The 27,517-nt window shown below is 38.0% G+C and overlaps 2 protein-coding genes across 4 annotated transcripts in view; one reads left to right on the top strand and one right to left on the bottom strand.

Moving 5' to 3' along the window:
* Positions 1–13,159, bottom strand: part of ZNF567 (zinc finger protein 567) — an 18,183-nt gene extending 5,024 nt beyond the window's left edge. The window contains exons 1-6 of one of the 3 annotated variants that reach the window (XM_072968675.1): positions 12,885–13,159; positions 12,019–12,123; positions 11,033–11,082; positions 9,926–9,999; positions 457–583; positions 108–197 (exon numbers count right to left, since the gene is read on the bottom strand). In XM_072968675.1, the coding sequence (XP_072824776.1) occupies positions 108–197; positions 457–583; positions 9,926–9,934 (226 nt within the window). In that variant the 5' untranslated portion in view covers positions 9,935–9,999; positions 11,033–11,082; positions 12,019–12,123; positions 12,885–13,159. The remainder of the gene's footprint in view (positions 1–107; positions 198–456; positions 584–9,925; positions 10,000–11,032; positions 11,083–12,018; positions 12,124–12,884) is intronic. The other 2 variants (XM_072968676.1, XM_072968677.1) reach the window with 2 other exon arrangements.
* LOC107035140 (uncharacterized) lies at positions 11,826–27,517 on the top strand. Its single transcript, XM_015252241.3, has 4 exons — positions 11,826–12,002; positions 13,150–13,754; positions 14,652–14,721; positions 27,321–27,517. Exons 1-4 carry the CDS (start codon positions 11,826–11,828, stop codon positions 27,477–27,479), a joined length of 1,011 nt encoding a protein of 336 aa, XP_015107727.1. The 3' UTR covers positions 27,480–27,517.

Raw genomic sequence — 27,517 nt, 5'->3', positions numbered from 1 at the left:
GTTAGGAGCCTTTAAAAAAAAAACTATGAAAATACTTCAAAGTGTCACCCACCACTTAAAAATGTATTTTCCAGTAGATTTCATCTGCCTGAGAGTCAGAAACTCACCTAAGCAGGTATGACCTGTACATGATGTCCATGGCTCTTCTCCCCGCTCCAACTTGAGGATCACATCAGGCTTGGTCATGTGACACCCTGCTTAAGGGAAGATTTGGATTAAGTTGCTCAGGCTTCAACACACTTGAAAAATTAGTAAGTGAATTTTCAGTACTGCAAATTAAGATATTCCTTTGTGTAAGTCAGCTTAACACCTTGTACTAGGCAAGTGAAGACACAGTCATCCTTTCTGTCAACCACAAGAATTCATCACCATCCTTGAAACTCAAGATCACACATAGAGTGGGCACTTTGAAAGGAAATGCACACTACTGTAACTTTCAAAGAGAGTTTTTCTCACCCACAGAAATGAGATGGCAATAGTTTTCCAACATCACATCCATGTATAGTGTCTTCTGAGCAGGATCCAGGTGCTGCCACTCCTCCTGAGAGAAGTCCACAGTCACATCTTTGAATGACACTGATCCCTGCAATGGTTTGGAACTGTGATCAGCACAAGCTGACTAGATATTGAGGACTAGCTTTAATCCTGTTCCTTTGTGGTATTTGTATGAAAACTTGTAAAGGAAGCCTACCATTTTTTTTTGTTTTGTGATTTACATTGTAAGGAAAACAAAAATCAAGGTAGAAGTACTTGTCACCAAATCCATTTAAATAACTCATTCTAAAAATATTTACTGTGAAGTCACTCTGTACCCCCAAACTGCAATAGTTACCAGCGTGCCACTGTCGCTGTTAACAAGAAGTTACAGCCTCAAAGAATGTAACATATACCTTCAAGATGGTATGTGTCAACATAAATCTACAAGAAGGTGTTATGGTACAACAACAGAGGTATGCACAAGATACAGTGTATTACAAGGGCAGAACAATTTGTCAGGCTTTACTGAGGAGGTAAATTTTTTTTCCTTTTCAAGATTAATGTTATGCAGGAGGAGTATGATTTTAAAATGCAGGAGAGTAACTTTCGGCATATAGCAATAATAGAGTGAATTGGTTAAGAAAACAATCCCTCAGGTAATTTTAAAATCTGTACACAACACAAAATAAATAACTAATAGAAGGCACTGGAAAGATACAAAAGCAAGCAAAATATGGAAAAGAGTTTATCCTTAGAGGACAGCAATGAGTAAGAATTGTTAAGTTTGTGACTTTTTTTTTGCATGAAGGTACCCCAAAGCCCACAGCTCATCAGGCAGAAAACCAGTATGCTTCCTCAAAGGTGATACAGGACAGAATTAAGGGCTGGCAGAAGTGCAGATTTAGAAACAAATCCTGGTAATGAGAGAACTACAGAAAGAACGAGACCCAAAATCTGAGTATAAACCCTGAGTAGTCCAGGTTGATAGTTAAAACTAAGCAACTGTTGGAGAGAACACAGGAGGCTTAGCAAAAAGCAGACAGAAAGATACCAGAAAAGACTTCTGAAAAGCAGAAGTGCGCCAGTGAGACCTGGAGATTTCTCTATGTTTGATTAGCAGCATTCCACAACCTGCTCACAGCTTAAGCAGAAGAAAACCAAGCCTTACTGGACTGAGGTGTCAGAAGGTGGGGCTGACAAAGCAAAATATATTCTGTCTTTAAGAGACATACTTTAAATACCATAGTCAGAAACAGGCTTAAAATAAAAGGATAGAAAAAGACATACAAACATCAAACATGGGAAAGCTGATATGGCTATAATAAAAGCAGACAGAACAGATTTCAACTTGAGGAGTATTACCACTACAGACAAAGAGGGACATTTTCTGATGAAAAAGAGTAAATACATCAGGAAAATAAAACAACTACAAATATATTTGTACTTAAATAACAGTTTCAAAATACATGAGGCAAAAACTGACAAAAGTAAAACGAGATTTTAAAAAGTCCTAAACCATGGTTAATGTTTATGTTTGTCAGTAATTGTAGAGAACTAGACCAAAGAGGGAAAAATCTGTAAAGATTTAGAATCTCTAAATACTGATGAACACCCAACTCATCTGATATCTATAGACCACCACTTTCAGTAATTTCATAACACATTTTTTCAAGACTAAATGCACAAAGAACATTAACATATCTCAATAGCTTAAAGATAAGTTATATAAAATATGTTTTCTGACCACAATTAAACTAGGTATCAAAAAAAAAAAGATCAGGATAAGCCCTAAATGTTTGGAGAGTAAACAATACGCTTCCAACTAACCAATTTAGGGTCAAGGAAAAAAATGTTTTAAATTTCATAAAATATATTAAACTAAATACAAATAGACCAAAATTTGAAGATGCACTTAAAATAGGCTAAGACAAAAACATGTTTAAATGCTTATATTAGAAATCAAGAAAGATTTACTATCAATAATTTAAACTTTTATTTTAAGAAGCTTTAAAAAAAAAGAGTAAGTTAAATCCAAAGCAAGTAGAAGGAAATAAGATAAAAGCAAAAATCAATAAAATAGAAAATAAATAAGCAACAGGGAAAAATAAATGAAACCTAAAGCCAAATCCTTGAAAGGATCAATAAAACTTAAAACCTCTAGTTAGATGGATTAAGAAATAAAGAGGGATGTCACATATGGCCACTATCAGATCCTACAGATATTAAATAGACAACACCTGGGCATATATACAGAGGGAACCTTAATTCAAAAAGATACACGCACCCCAATGTTCATAGCAGCACTATTTACAATAGCCAAGACATGGAAATAACCTGAATGTCCATCAACAGATGACTAGATAAAGAAGCTGTGGTATATTTATATACACTACTCAGCCATAAAAAAGAATAAAATGATGCAATTTGCAGCAACATGGATGAACCTGGAGATCAGAGCAGAAATAAATAAAATAGACACTGAAAAAAAATAGAAAAGATTAATGAAACTAACAGCTAGTTCTTTGAAAAGATAAACAAAATTGATAAACTTCTAGCTAGACTCACCAAGAAAAAAAGAGGGCCCAAATCAGTAAAACCAGAAATGAAAAAGAAGTTACAACTGACATCACAGAAATACAAAGAATCATGAGAGATTACTATGGGCAACCATATGCCAATAAAATGGACAATCCAGAAGAAATGGATAAATGCCAAGAAATATACAATCTCCCAAGACTAAATCAGGAAGAAGCAGAAAATATGAACAGACCAATTCCCCATAATGAAATTGAATCACTAATAAAAAAAAAAATTCCCAATAGCAGGGTGGGCGTAGCTCAGTGGTAGAGTGCATGCTTAGCTTGCACAAGGTCCTGGGTTTACTCCCCCGTACCTGCACTAAAAAAGAAAAATTCCCAACAAACAAAAGGCCAGGACTAGATGGCTTCACAGGTGAATCCTAACACACATTTAAAGAAGAGTTAACACATATCCTTCACAAACTGCTCCTAAAAATTGTAGGGTAAGTAATGCTTCGAAATTCATTCTACAAGGCAGCATCACTGATACCAGCTACACAACTAGACATCACAAAAAAAGAAAATTACAGACCAATAACACCGATAAATATAGATGCAAAGATCTTCAACAGAATATTAGCAAATTAAACAATACATTAAAAGGATCATACACCATGACCAAGTGGGATTTATCTCAGTGATGCAAGAATGGTTCAATACTGGTAAATCAATCACACTGATCAAACTACACCAACAAACTGAAAAATAAAAGCCACACTATATAATAATTTATTTATAAAGCTATATTTATAAGCAAACCACACTAACTGAAGAATAAAAACCATATGATCATTGCAATAGATGCAGAAAGAGGTTCTGACAAAATTCAATATCTATTTATGATTAAAAAAATCTCAAGAAAGTGAGTATACAGGGAACATAATTCAACAGAATTAAGGCCACAGATGATAAGCCCACAGCAAACATACTCAATGGTGAAAAGCTGAAAGCATTTCCTCTAAGATCAGGACAAGGATGCCCTCTCACCCCTTTTACTCAACATAGTATTGAAAGTTCTAGCCACGACGATTAGATAAGAAAAGAAATAAAACGGAATTCAAATTGGAAAGGAAGTAAAACTGTCCTGTTTGCAGATGACATACTATACATAGAAAATCCTAAATCCTGGCACCAGAAAACTATGAGAACTCATCAGTGAATTCGGTAAAATTGCAGGATACAAAATTAATATACAGAAATCTGTTGCATTTTTATACACCAACAACGCATTTTTATACACTAACAATGAACTATCAAAAAGAAAAATTAAGGAAACAATTCTATTTACAATTGTATCAAAAAGGATAAAATACTTGAATAAACTTACCTAAGGAGGTAAAAGTCTTATACTCAGAAAACTATTAAGGCACTAATAAGAAATTGAAGACAACACAAACAGATGGAAAGATGTACTGTGTTCATGGACTGGAAGAATTAATATTAAAATGCCCATACTACCCCCTGGCAACCTACAGATTCAATACAATCCCTATCAAAATACCAATGGCATTTTTCACAGAACTAGAGCAAATAATTTTAAAACTGTAGAGAAACACAAATACCTTGAATAGTTAAAAGAATCTTGTGAAGAACAGAGCTGGAGGGATCATACTCTTTGATCTCAGATTATACTACAAACGTACAGTAATCAAAACAGTATGCTACTGGTATAAGAACAAACACATAGATCAATGGTACAGAAAAGAGAACCTAGAAATAAACCCATGCAGTTATGGTCAGTTAATCTGTAACAAAAGGAAGTAAGAATACACAATGGAGAAAAGACAGTCTCTTCAATAAGAGTTGCTGGGAAAACTGGACAGCTACGTGTAAAAGAATCAGGACATTCTCTAACATCATATACAAAAATAAACTCAAAATGGATTAAAGACCTAAATGTAAGACTAGAAACCATAAAACTCCTGGAAGAAAATATAAAAAGAACACTGTTTGATATAAATTGTAGAAGTAGTTTTTTGGATCTGTCTCCTAAGTCAAAGGAAACAAAAGAAAAAGTAAACAAATGGGACCTAATTAAACTTAAATGCTTTTGCAGAGAAAAGGAAACCATCAACAAAATGAAAAGACAACCTACAGAATGGGAGAAAATATTTGCAAATGATATGACCAATGAGGGGTTAATATCCAAAATATATAAGCAGCTCATACAACTCAATATTAAAAAAAAATCCAATTAAAAAATGGACAGATCTAAACAGACATTTTTCCAAAGAAGATATACAGATGGCCAATAGGCACATGAAAAGATACTAAATATCGCTAATGATCAGGGAAATGCAAATCAAAACCACAATGAGATATCACCTCACACCTGTCAGAATGGCTATCATTAAAAAGACCACAAATAATAAATGTTGGCGAAGATATGGAGGAAAGGGAACCCTAGTACACTGTTGGGGGAATGTAAATTGGTGCAGCCACTGTGGTAAACAGTAAGGAGGTTTCTCAAAAAACTAAAAATAGAACTGCCAAGTGACCCAGCAATTCCACTCCTGGGTATACATCCAAAAAAACCCAAACTCACTAATTTGAAAAGATATACACATCCCAATGTTCACAGCAGCATTATTTACAACTGTCAAGATATGGAACCAACATAAGTGCCCATCAACAGACGAATGGATAAAGATGTGGTATATATGCAGTGGAACAGTACTCAGCCACAAAAAAATGAAATTTTGCCATGTGCAGCAACACAGATGGACTTGGAGGGCATTATGCTCAGTGAAATAAATCAGACAAAGAAGGATAAATACTGTATGATCTCACATATATGTGGAATCTAAAAAATACAACAAACTAGTGAACATAACAAAAAAGAAGCAGACTCATGGATATAGAAAGTAGACTCATGGTTACCAGTGGCGAGAGGTGGAGAGAGGGACAATATAGGGATAGGGAATTAAGAAGTACAAAACTACTGTGTATAAAATAAATATAAATAAGCTGCAAGAAAATACCGTATAGCACATGGAATATAGCCAATATTATATAATAACTATAAATGGAGTTTAACCTTTAAAAATTGTGAATCACTATGTTGTATACCTGAAACTTACATACTATTGTAAATCAACTATCCCTCAATGTTTTTAAAATAGGAGATGCTCTAGATTAAAAGACATTTAAGACATATCAAAAAAATTTAAATTATAAATAAATACTAATTGTAAGGAAGCCAGAATGGCTATAATAATATCAAACTAAATAGATTTCAGAAGAAAAATATTATCAGGGATTAAAAAGGCATTTTATAATGATTGGGGGGGGGTCAATTCATGAGAATATATAACAACCCTAAAGGTGAATGGACCTAAAAACAGAACTTTAAAATATAGTAAGTAAAAACTTACAGAACTGAAAAGGAAATATACACAAAACCAAATTTATAGTTGAAGATTTTGACTTTCCTGTCATTGCTTTAACAAACAGACTGAAAATCAATAAGTATATAAAAGACTTTACCATCACAATCAATCAATCTGACATGGATATTTAGAGACCACTCCACCCAGTAACACTAGAATATACATTCTCTACGAGTGCACACAGAACATTTGAACTATGGTCAAGTTGAACTACGATCTGTGCTACAAAAGAAGGCTCCATAAATTTAAGAATGAAGTCACATACAGCATGTTCTCTGTAAACTAGAAATAACCAAAAGCTACCTGGAAAATCTCCAAATATTTGAAAATTAAACACATTTCCTCTAAACAACCAATGCGTCAAAAAAGGGAATCATAAGAGAAATTAGAAAATATTTTCAACTGAGTGAAAACAAAAATACAAGATGTGTATATTTGTTAGAAGGAAATTTTTTAATTTACAGCATTAAATGTTCTATTGGAAAAAAAAAAAGAAAGGTCTCAAATCAATGATGTAAGTTTCCATGTACAAAATAGGAAAAAGAGTTAATTAAAGTAATGAAAAGTATAAAGTGTAAGAGCAGAAATGAAGAAATGGGAAACAGAAAAACAATGGAGGAAACCAATGAAACCAAAAGTTGATACTTTGAAAAATCAGTGAAATTGATAAACATCTAGGCAACTGACAAAGGGGAAAAATAAGAGTCACAAATTACCAGTAACAGGAATGAAAGAGGCACACTGCTACAACTGGACAAACATCAAATGGATAAAAAGAGTAGATTTTGAGCAACTTTATGCCAATAAATTTAATAACTTGGATGAAATGGACAAATTCCTTGAATGACATAAATTATAAAAGCTCACTGAAGGAAAAAAAATTGATAGCCTGAATAGCCATAATTCTATTAAGGAAACTGAGTTGCTAGTTAAATACTTCCTGACAAAGAAATCTCCAGGATCAAATGCCTTCACTGGTGAATTCTAACAAACACTTAAGGAAAAAATAGTATCAATTCTGTAAATATTCTTTCAGAAAATAAGAGGAGAGAATACTTCTGAGCTCAATTCTATAAGGCAGCATTACCTTGATACCAAAACCAGACAAAGATATTTACAAGGAAAACTATGGACCAAATTCTTTATGAACCACAGACAAAACAATTCTTAACAATTTATTAGTAAACTCTTCAAGCACTATATGAAAAAATGATATATCATGACCAAGTGGGGTTTATCCTAGGGCTAACCTGATTTAACACTTTAAAATCAATCAATATAATTCCCCATGTTAATAAGAAAAAGAGAAAAGTCATATAATGCAGAAAAACTAACAGATGCAGAAAATCTTTTGAAAAAAGTCAACATCCATCTGTGATAAAAACTATCAGCCAACTAGAACTTCTTTAATCTGATAAATTTGATAAAGAGCATCTATGTAAAACTTATCATTAATGTTACTCTTAGTCAAAGACTAAATGCTTTTCCCTTCAGTCAGGAATAAGGCAAAAATATCTGTTCTCACCACTTCTATTCAACACTGTACTAACAGTTCTAGACAATGTAGTACAGCAAGACAGAAATAAAAGGAATACAGACTGGAAAGCAAAAAGGGCAACAGTCATTATTCATGTATGACATGACTGTTTATGTAGAAAATCATAAAGAATCTACCAAAAATTACTAGAATAAGTAAGTTTAGAAAAAATGCAGTTAATATACAAAAATCAATTGCATTTTCACATACTAGCAATAAACAATGGGAATTTGAAATAAAAATGTACGGCATTTACAGTAACATAAAAAAATACCTAGGGGATTAATATAACAGAACATTTGCAAGATTAATACACTGGAAATAAAACATTACTGAGAGAATTTAAAGAGCTAAATAAAAGGAGATGTGCATCATATTCATGAATTGGAAAACTATATTATTATTATTATTATTAGTGATTACTATTCTTGAATTTAAACTGTTAATGAGTATTTTAATATTTTCCTCTCCCCTAATGGACTGTCTTAAACATTCTTAGAAGCTTCAGGTCTGATGCTATGAAAACTCTAAGAGTTACTGTTTAATGTTACTACAGAGTTGCTGTTTGGGATGTGAAAATGTTCTGGAAATAGATACTAGTGATGGTTATACAGCATTATGAATGTACTTAATGGTACTGAATTACACACTTAAAAATGGTTAAAATGATAAAATTTTATGTTATGTATGTTTTATCACCCTCCCCCCACACACACAGTTAAACAGAAAAGTGTACAAAACACAAACATCTGTAAGTGAGCACTGGGGTGAATACTTGGAGGACTGGAAAAGGAGCAAAGATGTTAATTGTGAAGACAAGTTACCACAATGAGAGACACCCATGATGATATCAGTGGGAATGAAGGGAACTGAAATATAAGGAATAAGGTTCACCACTAAATGGTCGTGCAGGTGAAGAAGAGACATTTAACTCAAGTTAGCTGTGTTTGCAGGTGGGTAGGGGCTGGGGCTATAAGTAGACTGGGGTGGGGGGAGAATAGAATGGGCAGGAGATAATGAAGTAAATCGTGGGCATGTGCTGAAGTTATCTGTGGAAGACACACTTGGTGATATCTAGCTAGAGGCTAGATACAGTTTTGACACTCAGGGAAGAGTTTTAGGATTAAAATTATTTGAGCAGACTGAATAAGAACAGGGGACTATAAAGTGAAGAGAACCAATTCTGGAGAACACCAGTATTTAAGAGGTCCAAATATAAAGATGAATTTTCTTAAAGAAAGAATCAGAAGAATAATATCTTTGAAACCAAGAGCAGAATATTTGAAGAGTTACACTACTAGTTTAGTATGGTGATCTGAGTATAGACAGTTACTTCTCCTGTATCTGAACATAAAATTAGAAGAAATGTAAAAATAGGAATAAATCTATAACACCATTTGTATTTGTATAGCATACTGTGGGAGTGTTATAGGCAGGTCACAGATTTTTAGGAGTTGTTAGCAGCTATGAACAGAACTGAAGGATCAGAGAGGAGAAATACAGTATTCTCAGTTTTTGTTCAATCTGCCAAGCATAGCTCTATTCTCAAAGCCTCAAGACAGGACTTCTTGCCCCTAACTAGTAGCAATCTGTCAATTCCATCTCCATCTTGACTGTTTTTATCTTTGCAAAGGCAAGTTCATGCAGTAATATATTCTCATTTAATATGAGGAAATGCATTTTTTTTGCACTTTTTAGCATTGCTTCTGGGAGAAGACTGAGAAAGATTTTGAATGATTATAGTCACTTGATGTGTGAACCCTGGTTAAAATAAGAAGGAGCACTTAAGGAAGGTAAAAGCTGATCTGACCAACCTAAGAACTGCTTCCCTGAAGGGGAAGATAAGCAGGAGGATTTTAGTATAAGAAAGGCAAATACTCAAATATCCTTAAAAAAAAAAAAAACAAACTATTTCAGAAAGGAGAGAGGAACCATCACCTCACCTGAGCCATGGTTTTGAGATCTGCAAGAGATGACCAGCCTTCCTCTGGGCTCCTCTTTAGAAAAGGGACGGTTCCTAAGAAGGCAAAGCCAAGATGAAAAGAAGCCACATGACACCACATAAGCCTTACAGCTCTCTTAGGACTTAAAACTCAATTAAAACTGACTCCATTTCCCTTGCTTTGGCCCTGGTCCACCCTGCACATCCCACATAAATACAGGGAGAGAATGAACTAGACAAATCTTATTTTATCCCCAAAACTAGAGATACAGGCTCCTGGTGGCAAGAGGTTAGATTTTGGGCAAACTCCCTTCCTCTCTAGTACCATCTTTTCTCTCCTAAGCTGCCTACTGTTATTAACTATTCCCAAGCTGTTCTCTATTAAGGCTCTACCACTTACACCGTGACCACAATACATGCAAACACCCATCACCCCATATTCTGATGAGTACCACTGATACAAACTTCTTGATGCTTGCCTATCTAACAGGTATATATTGTGATTCTAGTTTTAATTTTTCTTCCTTTGGGAGCAGATAAGCTTCTATTCATAAGCTTAAAAAAACTTTAGTTTCTTAATCTGTGAAAGGGCTCTTATAATTCTTTCACTTTTCTATTAACTTATTTTTTTCTCGATTGAAATTAGATCTTGTTTAAAGGAAGGAAATTAATCCTATAATTACTTAAAATAATTTCTTTATAGTTTTCCATTTGATTTTGTGTTTTTCCCATGCAAAAAATAATTTAAAAAAAAGATTATTGGTGGGGGAGGGTGTAGCTCAAGTGGTAGAGTGCATGCTTAGCATGCAGGAGGTCCTGGGTTCAGTCCCCAGAACCTCCTCCAAAAATAAAAAAAATAAATAAACCTAATTACCTCCCCTGCCCCCCCTCTCAAAAAGATTATTAGGCCATTTGGTTTAGTACCATAAGGGATTCAATAATCTGTATCAAATCACTCATCAAAACTGCCATCTTTATTATATACTTTATTTCCTTTACATACTTGAGTAAATCTGGACTTTAGTTCCACTGATCTGTTCATTTAACTGCCAGGATTACTCTGTAGTTATTACAGTTTTAAAACATACTTTAGTATCAGTAGGCCTACCTCCTCCTTTATTACTTTTCTTCCAAAATGTCTGGCTTGTTCATTTTCTCCTAAGAAAATTAGAAAGTAAAAAAATCTGTTGAAATTTTAATGGAACTCCACAAATTGTTAGGGAGTCTTAACACTATCATGTGTCTTCTGGTCCTTTTATTCGAGTCTTTAATTTTTGAGTCCCGTAGAAACATCAAAAATTTTTTTACATATCATGCAATCTTTTGTAGCTTATATTTTTGATGGCCACTGGCCACTTTCCATAGGTTCCTGATACATATATACACATATGCATGGACACATGTACGTGAAGCCTGTTGATTTGTTAATGTCTTTTCTAGCAAATCTCTGAGTTTTCTAATTGTTGTCATTGTTTTTTAGCAGGATGGTAACTTAGAAATTTTTCTGCCTCAGTCTCAGCAGATGTCCCAAAGATGGTGAGCAAAACAAGCTTCTAATTGTCTCTCATTTTAAAATAAAGTCTTGTGATGCAGCTGACTGTAAAGTTTTGCTACCATTAATTTAACTTCTAATTCAAAAGGCTGGAGAAGCTAAGAAAGGGAATGTCTTTTTAAGAGAGCAAATTATTTTTAGAACATAATTTTATAGAGGGTAGAAAAGTAGGTGCTTCTGCCTTCCTTATATCAAACAAGGGGCCCCTTGGACACTGATGCCACTATAAATCAAAGTGTTGAGAGAATTTGGGGGGAAAATGTACATGTTTCCAAGATTTGGGTGGGAGCAGGGGTGGTAGTGGTGACTGAGGTGGCTAATTCTCACCTGAGCTCCAGATGGGGAACCCATGGATGGAGCCTGGCTAGGTTGGCTTGGATCCTGTCCAAGAGAACTGATGCGAGACACAAGACCAGCCAGAGCAGGTGGGCCACTGCATGCCAACAGGAGGCAGCTGACGAAGTGGCTGTGCCCAGGAAAAAGGGAAGTGTATCAGGAAGTTCCCAGCAGTTGGTTCTCTCAGAAGGTAAGATATGACTTACACTAAATTATAATGGTATCAGTCATGTTAGCCTCTTCTTGTCCCTGCCTTCTGACTTCTCTTCCTTTTTCCAGCTCCCAATCCATTCCAGCTGTAGACTATCCACCTAGAGGGAGTAAAGATGGGACAAAATACAGGTTGAGGAATTAGAGAAGAAACTGATCATATATTCTTTCACACAGCAGACTTCTAGCAGGAGGGAGAGTTTCTGCTTTAAGATAAGTTTGAAGTATTGATTACTACAGTGAACATTTTATTTAGCTAAATAAGACTGATCTTGTGTTTAAATGTTCAACAGATAATTTAAAATTATCTTCACAGTAACTGAAGAAATTATTGAAACTTTATCGTCCAGGAATCCATCCAGCAGAAGAAAAAAATTCACCCAAACAGACATTTTTAGAGTGGCAGCTATGGGAGAAAGTTTTTTGTGTGTGCGCCCAATGGTGTTCTACTTATGTCAACATACTGCTCATTAGTCAATATAGGGTTTCCCAATACACAGTTGTATTATCTGGAAATTATTTTAACTTTACCTCTTCCTCTGTTTTAAAAATCTATTTTTTTCACTTGTCTAACTGCCACAGAGTCAGATTTTACAGGCAAATACATAATATTCAGATAATCCAAACAATACATAGTACTTAACTGGTCTTGCATCCACTCTCTTTTAAGTGTTTACTCTCAGTCACACAATGAGCCAGCCACATTCAAAGTCACCGTGAATTGTGCACACAAAATACTTCAAAAATTGGACACATTCACTGTATATCACCCACTACATAATCACAATCCCACAGACACAAGTAATACATCATCTCAGAGTCCATAACATACTTCCACACAACGCAGCAAAATTTTACTCACAAACCCCTTACTGTCGCCTCTCCAAAGTCGCAGTCTCAGACTTCGCATCTAACCTAAAATCAGACGCACGCAGAGACTCTTACTGTCATAAACAATCGAATCCATAACGTCACAGAGTAACACACGTCAAAAAACAAACGAAAGGCGCAAAAAGCTACGCAAACGGAATGCCTGTGTGTGCGAGGCCGAGCTCACACCGCCTGGCGCTCCCGGTTCCCTCCTCGGCGTTCCCAGCCCTTGGGTCCCGGTTCCTTCCTCTGCCTAGGATCTCGCTTCCCTGCTCGCTTTCTCTAGGGCCCGGACGCTCGCTTTCCTCCCCTCCTCGGTCCAGGCTCCCTCTTCCTTCCTCGCTTTTCCCAGCGCAGGTTCCCGCCTCGGTCCTCGGCAATGCCCCCGGCTCCCACCATCACCAGCCCGCCCAGCGCCCGCAGAACCCACCAGCCTCACTAACCTCCGACTACCGGCCGGCCGGCCGCGCCTGCGTACTCCCGCGCGGGCCGCGCCTCCCAAGCGTCTCCGCGGCTCCTTCTTCGCCGCCGCCGCGCGCCTTCTCGACATCCGGGCTTTTGCGGCCTTGAACTACATTTCCCACAGCCCCTGGGCCGCTTCGGGAAAGAACTTTGGTCCCCGGTTCGTCTCTAGTTTCCCTCCCAAGTCCTCAGAGTCGGGTGCGGCGGGCACTCACGGCGAGGAAGCCCCGGCCCTCTGGCGCACGCAGGGTGTGGGGAGCCGGGCGCTCAGGCCTGTGCCGGCGCGCTTGTGTGTGTGCTTCGGTGGCCACAACGAGGTGGGGTGTACGCGCGGTCCTGAGGCCGCGACAGGTGCAGGATGCGGGACCCTTCGGGTGACCGTGGTCGGCGGTGGTGTGAGGTATGAGGTATGAGGGGTTGGGATTTGAGACCGCCCTTCAGAAGACAGTGCTGTTGTGGTGGACGAGGCTTTTAATTCTGTGACCAGGCAGGAGTTTGGGTCACAGGGTAGAGCTTCATTTCTGCTGTTCTGGGCTTAACGTCGGGACTGAGGGGGTCTGTTGAAGATCTCACTTGAGAGGGTATCTGTGCCTGTGAAGACAGCGATGCCTGTGTTAAGCAGAGTCGCAAACTAAGCATGGCCTGAGTTGCCTTTGTCGGGGCACCCCCACCTCTAGTGCCCAGACTCCAGTGCTTAACACAAAGTGGGTATAGCAAGGTAGTGAGGGTTGCCCGCCTAGGGGCCAGTTTTAGGTTCTGTCCTTTCTTGGGATCTTTATTCCTGTATCTCTGCTTCCTCTTTTTTTCCCACTTTATAGCCGGGACCCCAGCTACAGAGAAATAGTCACCAAAATGGGAGTCAGATATTTGAGTGGTAGGATTAAGGTTACATACAAGCAAAAAGCACAAAGCTGTTTTTGGAATGAGTTTTAGGTTGGGAGTCCTAGAAAGACATGGGGAGAGCCCAGGAGTAGGATTCCTTCCTCAGAGGATCTCCCTTGGGAGCTGAGGTCAAGTTCCATGTTTCAGAACCACGAGATTCCCAAAGCTGTATCCCAAGGGAACTTGCTGTGAAAGTTTCAGCTCTGGATACAGTGACCCTGGCCTTTCTCTTTGATACTGAGAAGGGTTAGCAGTACTCCCATCTCCCCTTTATTTCCATGTAAGTATGTACGTGGTGGATGATGTGAGCTTGTGTAGTATTGAAGAATTTCTTCCAGTTTAGCCAGTCTGTACTCTAAGAAAGGTCTGGTGTTCATGAGTCCTTACTCCTCTCCTTCTCACTCTTCTCCTGCAGTGCATTTCTTGGAGAGAAGAGCCCTGAAGAAAGGAAAACATTACAGAACATATCTAAAAACCAAGCTCAGGTCAGGGATTTTGTTGTTGTTGTTATTCTCTTTGTTTTTGTTTTTCAGAAAAGGGAAATATTAGCTCTCCCGAAATGCTTGGGTTATTATTAGGCAGGGCCTAATATCTTGAAAATATTCCATAACCATAATTCTTTCTACAACTTTGCATTTGTCTATGTATGTGTTCTTTTACATGGTTATTTTATAATTTATCTAACCAATAACTTTCCCAAGCAACTCCTTTTTGCTGTCCAGCTCCTCTGTCTTCACTTTCTATTCCCTTTCAGGACCTTAAGGGGAACATGGGTTCCTGTTATTTCAGGGATATGCAGACATAGAAATGTGGCATTAACTTCTGCTGAGTGCAGTATAGATGACTCACCCTACTCAGGAATCTGTTAAGGGTGTGATATAGTACCAATATACATTTAATTAGCTAATCAACTGGTTCTCCCTGATTATAATATCTCTTCTATTTTCCAATTCAAAATCTGCATTCTGGGGCCATCTTAACTCTCATCACTGTGACTCACTGGCGAATGTGACTCTTTAGGGTGCTTAGCTGTCTGAAATATTCATTTAACATTCTTGGAGGTGGAAATGGGCATCCCTGCTGTGTTATTTCAAAAGGGTCATCCTAATGCTTGATGTTACTTTTTCTACTTCCTTTCTGCCTGATGACCAAGGAAATGGTCTGAATTAGCGACATCAGGCCTAAGTCCCATTTCTTCTCCTATAAGCAGGTTTTATTATTAATTAATTAATTCCCAAGGAAAGTGTGATTTCCTTGTTGAAGCAATGGCTAGTGGAGAGGTTGGCTAACAAGAGATCCAAGCCTAGGTAAGTGAGGGGCAGCCAGTAAGAAGAATACACTGTGTATAAAATCTTCAGACTTAAGATTTAGGACTTTTAAGGTAGTATTTGAGTCACACATTTGAAAGGCTTCATGTCTATGAAGAAAGTTCTGGCCTCTTAAGCCAGAATTCAAACCACTACAACACTACATTCTGTATATTCATATCTGCTATTATTTCTTTTGCTCTCAAATAGGGAGGGATAGCTCTTATTATTTTTTTCTGATAATAAAATTAGTAGATTCTTAATAAAGAAGTTTAGAGAATACAGAAAAGCTTAAAGTAAAGCTCACCTAGAAACAGCTTCTTTGAACATTTTATTCCAAATCATTTTACCTATTGCTCTGTGAATTAACACATGGATATAGGCATATAGGATTTTTCTTGATTTATTTTTCCTTATTTTTTAATTTTATTTTTAATTTTGTTGGGGGTGTGTGGCATTTGGTTTATTTATTTATTTTTTAGTGGAGGTACTAGGGATTGAACCCAGGTCCTCTTGCATGCTAACCACCACTGAGCTATACCCTCCCACAGGCATATAGGATTTTAAAATTCAGAACAAGTATACTGCAGTACTGTTTTATAATCCTTCTTCATCTAGCAAAATATAGTGAACAATTTTTCACGTCAACAAATTACAAACTTTCATAATTTTTTTTACTACTTTGTTTTTCTGGATATACTATAATTTTTTAACTGTTTCCGTATTATTGTAGGATATTTTAGTTCTTTCCAGTGTTTTACCGCACACTTTTTTTTTTGTGCACATGTGTAATTATATCTTTTGGACACAGTCTCAGAAATACTGTTGACAATGAAGCTTTCATAGTTAAAACCAGATTTTCAGCAATATACAACATACTGTGAGACTATATAGGGATATCATCAGTCTTTTAAATCTACCGATCTAGTGGAAGTTGTGTTTATTTGATTAAATGAATTATGCATGCTCAGGTTTCACTCAGTGTAATAAAATCTGGGCTTCTGAGGCAAAAACCAGAACTGAAAGAGAACTGCTTTTGTAGTTAGAGAACTATGGATTCAAAACGTAGATCTGCCATTTATTGAACATGAATTATTTCTTTTCCTTCATTTTTAATAGGATTTTTGTACAACATAGAGTGCAGATCTTAAAATCATAGCTTGGCGATTTGTTTTTTAAACCCACACAACCATTTGATAAAGATGAAACTTTTCAACATCCTAGAAGGCTCCCTTCATGTCTCTTCCCAATCAGCATGCCTCAAAATTAACATTGTTCTGACCTCTAGCACTATAGATTTGTTTTGTCTGATTTTGAGCTTTATATAAATGGAATCATACAGTATATACTTTTGTACTCAACAGTATGTACTCTCTTACTCAACATTTTATCTCGAAGAGTTATTCATGTTATTTTATATAGTTTAACATTGTATAGTTTTATATTGTCTAAATGTACCATAATCTATTTATCCATTCTCCTGTTGTTAGGATATTTGGGTTGTTTCCAGTTTTTGGCTATTACGAGTAAAGCTGCCTTCATGAATGTTCTTGTGCTATCTTCTGGTGTACATATTAATTCAGTTCTGTTTGCATTATATACTCAAAAATAGAATTGCTGGGTTAGAAAGTATATATAAATTTAGCTTTAATAGATACTGCAAAATAGTGTCTGAAAGTGGTTGTTCCATTTTATATTCCCACCTGCAATGTTTTTAGGATTCCAATTGATCCACATCATCGGCAGTATCTTATCTTAGTATTCTAGTGGGTGTGTAGTGGTACATTTGGATTTAATTTGCATTCTCGTTGTGACTAATGATGCTACAAACATCAGTTCCTATGGACAATGGGATAATTTGATTATCCATAGAGCTGGGAATGAACAAAATTGAAATAAGTGAAGTTTCACAATAAAAATTAAGTACAGAGCTAACCATACAACCCAGAAACTCCACTCTGGACCATTTATCCCAGACAAGTGAAAACCTAGGTTTACACAAATACCTGTACGTGAATGTTCACAGCAGCTTTATTTGTAATAACCCAAAACTGAATATAACCTAAATGTCCTTCAATGATAAATGGTTAAACAAACCGTTGGTTAAAATAAATGGTTAAACTATACAATGGGAAAACACTCAGCAGTAAAAAGGAATGAACCATTGAAACACACAACTTGGATCTCAAGGGAATTTTGCTGAGTGGAAAAGAGCCACTGTTTGTAAAATTACAAACAGTATGATTCCCTTTATAAAACATTCTTTAAAACGGCAAAACTATAGGGATGGAGAACAGATTAGAGGCTGCCAGGGGTTGGAGGGTAGAGAGGAGGTAGCTGTGACTACAGAAGGGTAGCACAAGGGATCCCTGGGATAGAACTGTTTTAAATCACGATGGTAGTCAGGGTAGTCACATGACTCTGCACATGTGATAAAATTGCATAGAATGAAATATACACACAAATGGGTGCATATAAAACTGGCAAAATGTAAATAAGTACTGTGTATGATATGAATATCAAAGTCCTGGTCATGATTTTTTTTTTTACAGGAAATTACCATTGAAGGAAATTGAGTGAAGTTATGTGGCTTATCTGTATATTATTTCTTAAACTGCATATAAATCTACAATGATCTCAAAATAAAAAGTTAAACTATAAGCATATAGCTGGGACAAGCAGTTTGCCATCTGGAAAAAAATAAAGTTATATCTGTACTTCGTATCATACCACAAGAATAAACTCTAAATAGATCAGGGATGTAAACATTATAAATGAAACCATATAAGTCCTAGAAGAAAGCATGGATGAATTCCTCTTTAACCTCAAGGTAGGAAGAAACTTTCTCATTATGACTCAGAAAACAGACACAATAAAAGAAAATATTGAAAATTTTGAAATATTCAAGATTTGACTACATTAAAAAAACATAATCAAAAGAATTTATAAATTGGAAGAAAATATTTGTAAGATTTATCACAGATAAAGGCTAATATTCGTATATTAGTGTGCTAGGGCTGCCATAACAAAATACCACAGACTGGATGGCTTAAACAACAGAAATTAATTTTCTCACAGTTCTAGAGGCTGGACGTCCAAGATCAACATGTTGGCAGGTTTGGTTTCTCCTGAGGTCTCTCCTTGACTCCTCACTGTGTCCTCATAGGGTCTTTTCTCCTATGCTGGCATCCCTGGGGTGTCTCTCTCTCTGTATGTCCTAATCTTCTCTTCTTCTAAGGACACTAGTTAGATTGGATTAAGGCCTACCCTATCAGCCTCATTTTAAGTAAATTACCTTCTTAAAGGCCCTATCTCCAAATACAGTCACCTTCCAGGGTACTGAGGATTAGGGCTTCCACATATGAATGGGGAAGGGAGAGGACAGAATTCAAACCATAGAATTCCTAATATTTAAAAAAGCTCTTTATTTCACATTGTATACCAATACTGAATCATTATGTTGTATATCTGAAATATAATGTATATGTTAATTATACCTAATTAAAAAAACCCTTAAAATTGAAGGAAAGACTAAAAAAGCTTGACTGAAAAAATGGATAAAAGAAATGAACAAACAATTCACAAAAAATATGTAAAAGTGACCCTTAAATGTATGAAAAGAGAAATGCAAATTAAAATGATACTGAAATCATTTTTTCATCTATCATAATGGCAAAATTTTAACGTATAACGACGTATTTTGTTAGTAAGATAGGGTGTAATGGGCTGAATGATGACCTCAAAAACAGATGTCCATTTTGTAATTTCTGGTAATTTATTTGAAAAAAGGGTTTTTGTATGTCTACAAAATGAGGAATTCATCTTGGATTGTCTGGGTGGACCCTAACTAATCTAATGACAAATACCCTTGTAAGAGTGAGACAGAGTTTGACAGAGCAGGAGGAAGTGGCAGTGTAGCCATGGAGGCAGAGATTGGAGCGATGGGGCTACAGGTAAATACCTTCCACCAGAAGTTGGAAGAGGCAAAGAATAGATTCTCCCCTAATCTCTAGAGGGAGTCTGGCCCTGCTGACACCGAGATTTTAGACTTCTTGGCCTAGAACTATGAGAGAGAATAAATATCTATTGTTTTAAGTTACCCAGTTTGTGATGACTTGTTACAGCAGCCATAGGAAACTAATAGATTAGTCTCATATATTGCTGGTACAAGCCTTATAGTGGGGAATTTGGCAGCATGTATAAAAAATATCTACATGTTTACCTGTCATCTAATTTTAGAAATTTACCCTGAAGGTATGCCTTCATCTTTTCAAAAATACAGCCATTATAGTGGATGCACTAGACCTTTACCTATTGACATGGAAAAATGTTCACTAGATTTAAGTAAGGAAGGTAGGTTTCAGAACAGCAACATTTAGCCAATTTTGTTTTTGAAAGGAAAGTCTATGTATAGAAGGAGGGTAAAGAGATTTACAATAAATGTTTGCAGTGGGCAATCATTATTTTAGGATTCTGTTTTCTGAATTTTAACTTAGTGTCTATTTCTTTTATAATCATAAATTCTGAAGGCTAATCCCTCTCTCTTTGGAACTGGAGGGAATTACAGAAGGAGCTATGGACACAGTGAAACATGGGGATGATGGTGACATACCTTTGGGAACTCAGGCTGGAGGGACTTCAGTTCTCTCTGCTGGCTTCTGAGAAGTCTTCTCAAACAACAACTTAAAGTTCTGATTCTTCACACCAGCTGAGCTTTTATTGCAATGGCTTCCCTCTTTCTGGAGCTGGCTTACTCGCTCCTTTCTCTAGCATTCAGGGCTGTCTCCTTTTTACCAATGGGGAAATCACATCTCCTTTAGAGATACAAAGTGCTGTATACAGGAAAAGAAGTGGGACTTGGATCTGCTGTGGTGATGTCAACCAAGGAAGAGGAAGAGAAGGGCCAGAGCAAGACAAGGTCACCTTAGGTGTCAAGAAAATGAAGCCTCAGTAATAACAGTTGTTTGTTTCCAGTTATATAAACGTCAAATCAGTTCTTCAAAGGCTCTCCAGAGAGTTGTAATGAAGCAAAGTACTTCCAGCAGGCAGATTATAAATAATGAGGGGAAATATTCTTAATTGGCAAAAACCAGACTCCAACATCAGATCCTTGTGGTTACATCTCTGAGCATGGTTCAGGCATTTACTTTCCATCTGGGAGAACTTGATAGACATCTTCAGAAGTGACAGTCCTGCAAGTGACAAAAACACTCCAACTCTGGAAAGCCTAGTCCCATGTGAGCCTGGGAGAACAGGGAGGGTGGGCCAGACACAAGAGCTTGGCAGCATGTAGAAGGAGTTTCTCTGGCATGGTTCAGCTTTCTGAGTCTGGAATAAAGTAGTTTAGTAAATTCCAGAACTTCCTTACAACAAAGTATTAAGTGGTCATTAAAAATTAAATTGTAGAATAACTAAAAAATACAGACAAATTCAAAATGTACTGACAGTGGCTAAAGCAGGTTACTACACAGTATGTACAACAATCCCATTTATCAAAATCTACATATTACAGAGGGAATGTCAGATATCAACAATAAAAGAAAAACATCTGGATTTATACCTCTAAACGTTAACACGTGATTTGTAGCTTATGACAGCATCATTTTTTTTGGTTTAAGTATACTTCCACAAACTTACATAAATTTAACAAAGTATACTTCCTATTGTCTTTACAAGAACTAGGTACTTTAGGATATAGATTTTAAGGAATTTTATTAAAGGGAAGTTCTTTTTTAAAATAGATGAAAAAACACAGTTGTAAATCTTTAGGTTAGATTCACAGCTCAGCATATTCTAAACACAGCTGCACGTGAATGATTTCTTGTATGTTTCTTTCCAACAAACTTGGTTTCTAAGCATGCCTGTGGGTGCTCCGCCTAGAAAGGAAAAGCTAAGAGGCTCAAAGTTTGGTCTTGCTGCTTTGTTTTATTTTCTTGATGGGATTTATTTCATTTCTGAAAAATTAGCCATAATGCCATGTATCCTGTGAGAGAATCGCCTTACTCCATTTGTTTCCCTTTGGCTCCAACATCAAGAGATTCAAAACTATAAGACATTAACTTGACTAGAAAAAAATTCATTTACACCCAGAATTCCTGTGAATTCACGATAATTTGGACATGGAAGCATACAGGACACAGAGCAGAAGGCATACAGCTGGAAAATAGTAGAATCTAGCAGTTAAAGACCGAGGGCTATGGAATTTAAATTCTGGTTCTCTCTCTCAAGAACTCTGTGACATTTCACAAGTTATTTCAGCTCTTGATGCCTCATGTGTCTCATCAGTTTACTGGGAATGGTAATGATACCTCCCTCATAGGGTTCGCATGAGAATTAAATGAGATAATATATGTAAAATACTCGGACTAGTGTATTTGTCAGGGTTCTCCAGACAAACCGAACCAACAGGGTATGTGTATATGTGTGCATGCACACGCGTGCACATGTGTTTGTGTGTGTGTGTGTGTAGAGAAGGAGAGAAATTGAGAGATTTTAGTGAATTGGCTCATGAGATTGTGAGAGGGAGAGATTTTAAAGAATCAGCTAATGAGATTTCAGAGGCTTGTTAAATCCAAAATCTGCAGGACAGACCAGCATGTTGAACACCCAGGGAACAGTTGTAGTTCAAGTCCAAAAGCTCTCAGCTGGCAGAGTTCTTCTTGCTCTGATGAGGCCCACCCACATTATGAAGGGTAATCTATTCTACTCAGAGTCCACTGATTTAAATGTTAATCTCATTCAAAAAACATTTTCACAGAAGCATTCAGAATGATGTTTGACCCAATATCTAGGCATCATGGCCCAGCCAAACTGGTACATAAAATTAACCATCATAAGTCCATTCCTTGTCAGCTTGGCACCTATATGCATCTCCTTAAGCCATATTTAATCTCTGAGTAAAGACAATAACAAGGTACTACTTCCACCTTACATCATTCAACTATCCTGCATACAACCAAAAAATACACCAACCCTTTCCCCAGAAGAAGTTGCAAAGTCCTTGGGTGATGTTTACTCTTCTTGATATCTCATAACTTAAATATTATGATGTAAAGTTAATAATACTTAAATAGAAAAGATCAGTACCTCTTATGTTACATGACAAAAGGATAAAAAAGGGAAGAAGACAAAGGTATTTCCTATACACATATACACCAATACAACAAAATAAGCAAGATGACAGTTACATTCCTCATGTTTGAAACTGGTCACACAGCTGTAGTTGGCATTTATAACTACCTTCTCCCCCTACCCATACCGTATTCCCTTTGCCCTCAGCAAGCACCTCAGCTGGTCATGGTTCTTTATTTGATGGGGTGACCCAGATATTCATTCTTGAAGAATGTAACCCATCAGTCATCCTGCCTAATTAGTGTTGTGATTTTCCATTCACTTTAATCATAGGGCATGTTAATACTAGGAGATGCCCCAAAAGCTCTCCTATACTCAGGACATACTTTTCCTTACCTCCCTTGTAGAGTAGCAGTACAACTTCCCCTTGGTAGTCAAGATCAACCACCCCAGCCAACAGAGTAACTCCCTTGTTTGCCTGTTGATTCAGAGGGTTAAGGAGCCCCAAATGGCTGGGTAGCAGCCTTAACTTCCAGTTCAATGGAATCATTTTGTTTCCTGGTGGAAACATTGCTCTGAATGGAACTAAAGACCTCTGGGCAGCAGAGCACAGGTTGTGAGGGCAGAAAACAAAAATTCTACTATTGGGCTACTAGGGGCAATAATGAGTGATTGTCACTCCCATTTCTTGATTCCTGGCCTTGTGAATCCTGGCCATGGGAGAAACAGCACCAGATATTGGATGCTGATCCAGAGCATATACAGCCTTCTAGAGAACCTTGCCTCAGCCCTGCAAGATACGCCACCCAGCTGGCATTGTAAACTGGGTCTTTAAAAGGTCATTCCATTGTTCTGTCAGGCCATCAGGATGGTGGAAAACATGGTAAGACCAATGAATTCATGTGGACGGGCCCCTTTGCTGTTTTTCATTTGCTGTGATGCGAGTTTCTTGATCAGAAGCAATGCTGCATGGAATACCATGACAGTGCATCAGGCATTCTTCAAGTCCACAGATGGTAGTTTTGGCAGAAGCATTATGTGTAGTAAAAGCACACATCTGTATTGGGAGTATCTATTCCACTGAGAACAAGATGCTGCCCTTTCCATGATGGAAGCAGTCCAGTGTAATCAACCTGCCACACGGAATGGTGCCATATTGGGGACTTACTGTTGGTCTCTGCTGTTGACAGATTAGGCAGTCAGCAATGGCTATAACCAGGCACAGCCTTGGTGAGTGGAAGACCACGTTGTTGAACCCATGCATAAACTCCATCATTGACACCATGACCACTTTGTTCATGAGCCCACTGGGTGATGACAGGGTGTCTGAGGAAAGAAACTGGTATCCACAGAATGGGTCATCCTATCCACTTTATGAAAATCCTCCTCTGCTGAGTTCACCCACTGGTGAACATTCACATTAGGACACATATCTTTATTTTATTCATTCAGAGGGGTTTATACCTCTGCCAGACTTCCATGTCACCAATTTTCCAATCATATTCCTTCCAAGTCCCTGACCATCCAGTGAAACCATTCACCACAGCCTATGAATTGATACATAATTACACATCTGGCCATTTCTCCTTCCAAACAAAATAAATAACCAAGTGCACTGTTTGAAGTACTACCCAGTAAGAGGATTACATGTGCCTTCATCGTGTGCTCAGCTCAGTCAAAATACCACTTTCATTTGATGATGAATGCTGCTATGTGCCCCCAACTTAATGACTTGGTGGGTCAGATTACATCTGGTTCATGATGGGCAGCTCAGGTTGTGTGGTAACTTGGTGGCCCTTAGATAAGTGTTCAGGCTCTACAAAGGCCCAGTAGCAGGCCAAAAGCTGCTTCTCAAAAGGAAAGTATTTAACTGCAGAGGATGGCAGGGCTTTGATTCAAATCCTAAGGGCCTATGCTGTGATTCACCTATACATTCCTACAAATGGCCCCAAACAGCATCCCTATCTGCCATTGATACCTCAAGCACCACTGGATCTGCTGGGCCATGTGACCCAAGTGGCAAAGCAGCTTGCAGTCGTCTGGACCTGTTGCAGAATTGCAGAGCCTTCTCTTTCTGGGCCTTACTTTTACGGGCCACTCAATAAATGAAGGGAAGTAACACACCCAGGTGAGGAATATGTTGCCTCCAAAATCCAGATGCTTACTCGGCTTTGTGCCTCTTTTTTTGGTTGGGGGAGGGCCCAGATGCAACAACCTATCCTTCACCTTAGAAAGGATATCGTGACATACCCCACATCACTGAATCTCTAGAAATTTCACTGATGTAGAAGGCCCTGGAGTTTTTTTGTTGGATTGATTTTCCACCCTCTGACACACAAATGTCTTACCAATAATTCTGGAGTAGTTGCCACTTCTTGCTCACTGGGTCCAGTCTACATATTGTCATCAGTGAAGTGGACCAGCATGGCATCTTGTGGAAGAGAAAAGTAGCACAATCCCTTTGAACTAAATTATGACATAGGGCTGGAGAGTTGATATACCCCTGAGGTAGGACACTGAAGTGGTATTGCTGACCTTGCCAGCTGAAAGCAAATGTTTCTGGTTGTCGTTATTAACAGGGATAGAGAAAAAAAATTGCCAGATTAGTTGTCGCATACCAGGTACCAGGGAATTTGTTAATTTGCTCAAGGAATGAAACCATATTTGGTATAGCAGCTGCAATTGAAGTCACCACCTGGTTAAGCTTACTATAATCCATTGTCACTCTCCAATATCCATCTGTCTTCTGCACGGGCCAGATGGGAAAGTTGAATGTGGATGTAGTGGGAATCACCACCCCTGCATATTTCAAGTCCTTAATGGTGGCACTGATCTCTGCAGTCCCTCCAAGAATGCAGTATTTCTTTCGGTTTACTATTTTCTTAGGTGGAGGCAGTTCTAGTAGCTTCCACTGATCCTTTCCAACCATAATAGCCCACATTCAACTGGGCAGGGAACCAATGTGGGGATTCTTACAGTTGCTGAGTATGTCTGTCCCAATTACCATTCCAGAACTGAGGGGAAAACCACAGGATGGGTTCAGGCACCCACTGGGCCCACTGTGAGATGGAATTGAGCTAAAACTCCATCGATCATCTGACTTCAATAGGCCCCTACTATGACTGGTAGGCCCCTGTGATGTTTTGAATCTCCTGAAATTAGTGTCAGTTCAGAGTCAGTGTCCAGTAATCCCTGAAAGGCTGACTATTTCCTTTTCCTCAACTTATAGTCACCCTGATAAAGGCTGTAGATTCCTTTGGGAAGGCTTATGGGGATAATAAACAGTATCAATTGTTTGCAGTGTACCAGGATCTCTCATTCAAGGGGTTCTAGGTCTGTACAGTGGGTCAAGTCTGGGAATTGATTGAGGGGCCATGACTCTGTTTTTATTACTGAAGTTAGGCTTTTGTTCACTTGACCTAGGACTCTTCTACTTATACAGATCAAGTCAGGAATTTAGTAGACTTTGCATCTATTCACTTCCACCAAAGAATATCAACCAAACTCCCAGTTACCATATAACAGAGATTAAAAAAAAAATCTTTCATGGTCATTTTATGTTCTTCATCACAATAAATTGTTTCATATTTTTAAAACCAAGTTTTAAGTATTCTTAGATTTTAAAAAATTTCCCTTGGAAATTTAATGTTCAAGTAAAACTGATGCTTCAGGAAGGTTAACCATTATCTTTTTAGAGGTAAGTAAAGTGAGGTTTAAAGTAGATATCATCTCATACTCAATCTGACACACTCCTAATATTGCACTCTCTCATATTTTTAGTAAATTCAGATAATAGCCACACACACTATCTTCCAGATTTTAACTTTGATATATCGCATTCTAACACACACAAACACATTTACCAAAACTCTCACATGACCTCTTACTCAGTCATACTCTGTCAAACAAGCTCAAAGTCACAGAGTTATAATCACCAGCCCTTTCACTGTCATACAATTCATCCAGAGACTTGGGTACTGTGGCTAACCACCTTCACATACTTCATATATTTCACTCAATACCCTCTCCCAAGTGCAAACCATTTCACATACATGGATCAGAAACAGAAGCACAACTACATGTACTCACAGATACTACATTTCTTCACACTTATGATGGGGTTTCTGGCCTCTCAGAAAGGTTGAAAATCTTTACCATAGATGTGTCCCTTCTGGCAGATAATCTGTACTAGTTTCCATACCTCTCATTTAATTCCAGCCTCTCACACACACCTAAACACAAAGAGTCACCTCACACCTCTCTCCCCCAACCCCTACACATAAGGCTTAGAACCAACGTGACCTGCCCCAGGGATCTGTGATTCATCCACCTGGGTCCCTCTTAGTCCCGACAGACCAACTTCCTCCATTCTCCCGTGGAATTCACCTGCAGACACTTGCCACAGCCAAAGCCTCCGGGTAGTCAGAGGTAGACCCAGCACAAACAGCCTTCCACCAAATGTTACAAGGTCACTGACGGCGTAGCCCCGTCGCGCGCAAGCCTGTGTAATCAATTACATGGTCTCAATCCTCCACTCCCATGTTAGTACCATCATAGTCACTGCGCGTGGCTTCTCACCTCCTGAACCTACAACAGTAGGCGGCCCATCCACTAAGTCAAACGGTCTCAAAACCATTTCACGTACCAATTTCCTCATGCAGGACACCTGCACAGTCGGTGTCACGTAATCCTCTCTCGATCTTTAGACGTACCCTCGGACACGTACGGACTCAATACACATCTCGCATCACAGTCGCACGGAACAGGCCGGATCACTCTGCGTCAGACAACCGCAGTCCTCTGAAGCCGGACTCCCACGAGTGTCCACGTGGAGAGGGTGGGGACAGCCACCGTGTCAGGCCTGAAATCCGTCCTCAGAGAAACCTGAGGTCCCGAATTTATA

This window comes from Vicugna pacos, chromosome 9 (assembly GCF_048564905.1).
Source record: "Vicugna pacos chromosome 9, VicPac4, whole genome shotgun sequence".
Classification (NCBI taxonomy): domain Eukaryota; kingdom Metazoa; phylum Chordata; class Mammalia; order Artiodactyla; family Camelidae; genus Vicugna; species Vicugna pacos.
The sequence above is the reverse complement of the archived record's forward strand: the minus strand, read 5'-3'. Positions and strand labels throughout refer to the sequence as shown.

Coding starts and splice junctions, on each gene's coding strand:
- LOC107035140 (XM_015252241.3), top strand. CDS start 11,826: ATGGATGGAGCCTGGCTAGGTTGGCTTGGATCCTGTCCAAGAGAACTG. Junction 12,003..13,149: donor GCAGTTGGTTCTCTCAGAAG/GTAAGATATGAC, acceptor TCCTCTGCCTAG/GATCTCGCTTCCCTGCTCGC. Junction 14,722..27,320: donor TATCTAAAAACCAAGCTCAG/GTCAGGGATTTT, acceptor CTCGATCTTTAG/ACGTACCCTCGGACACGTAC.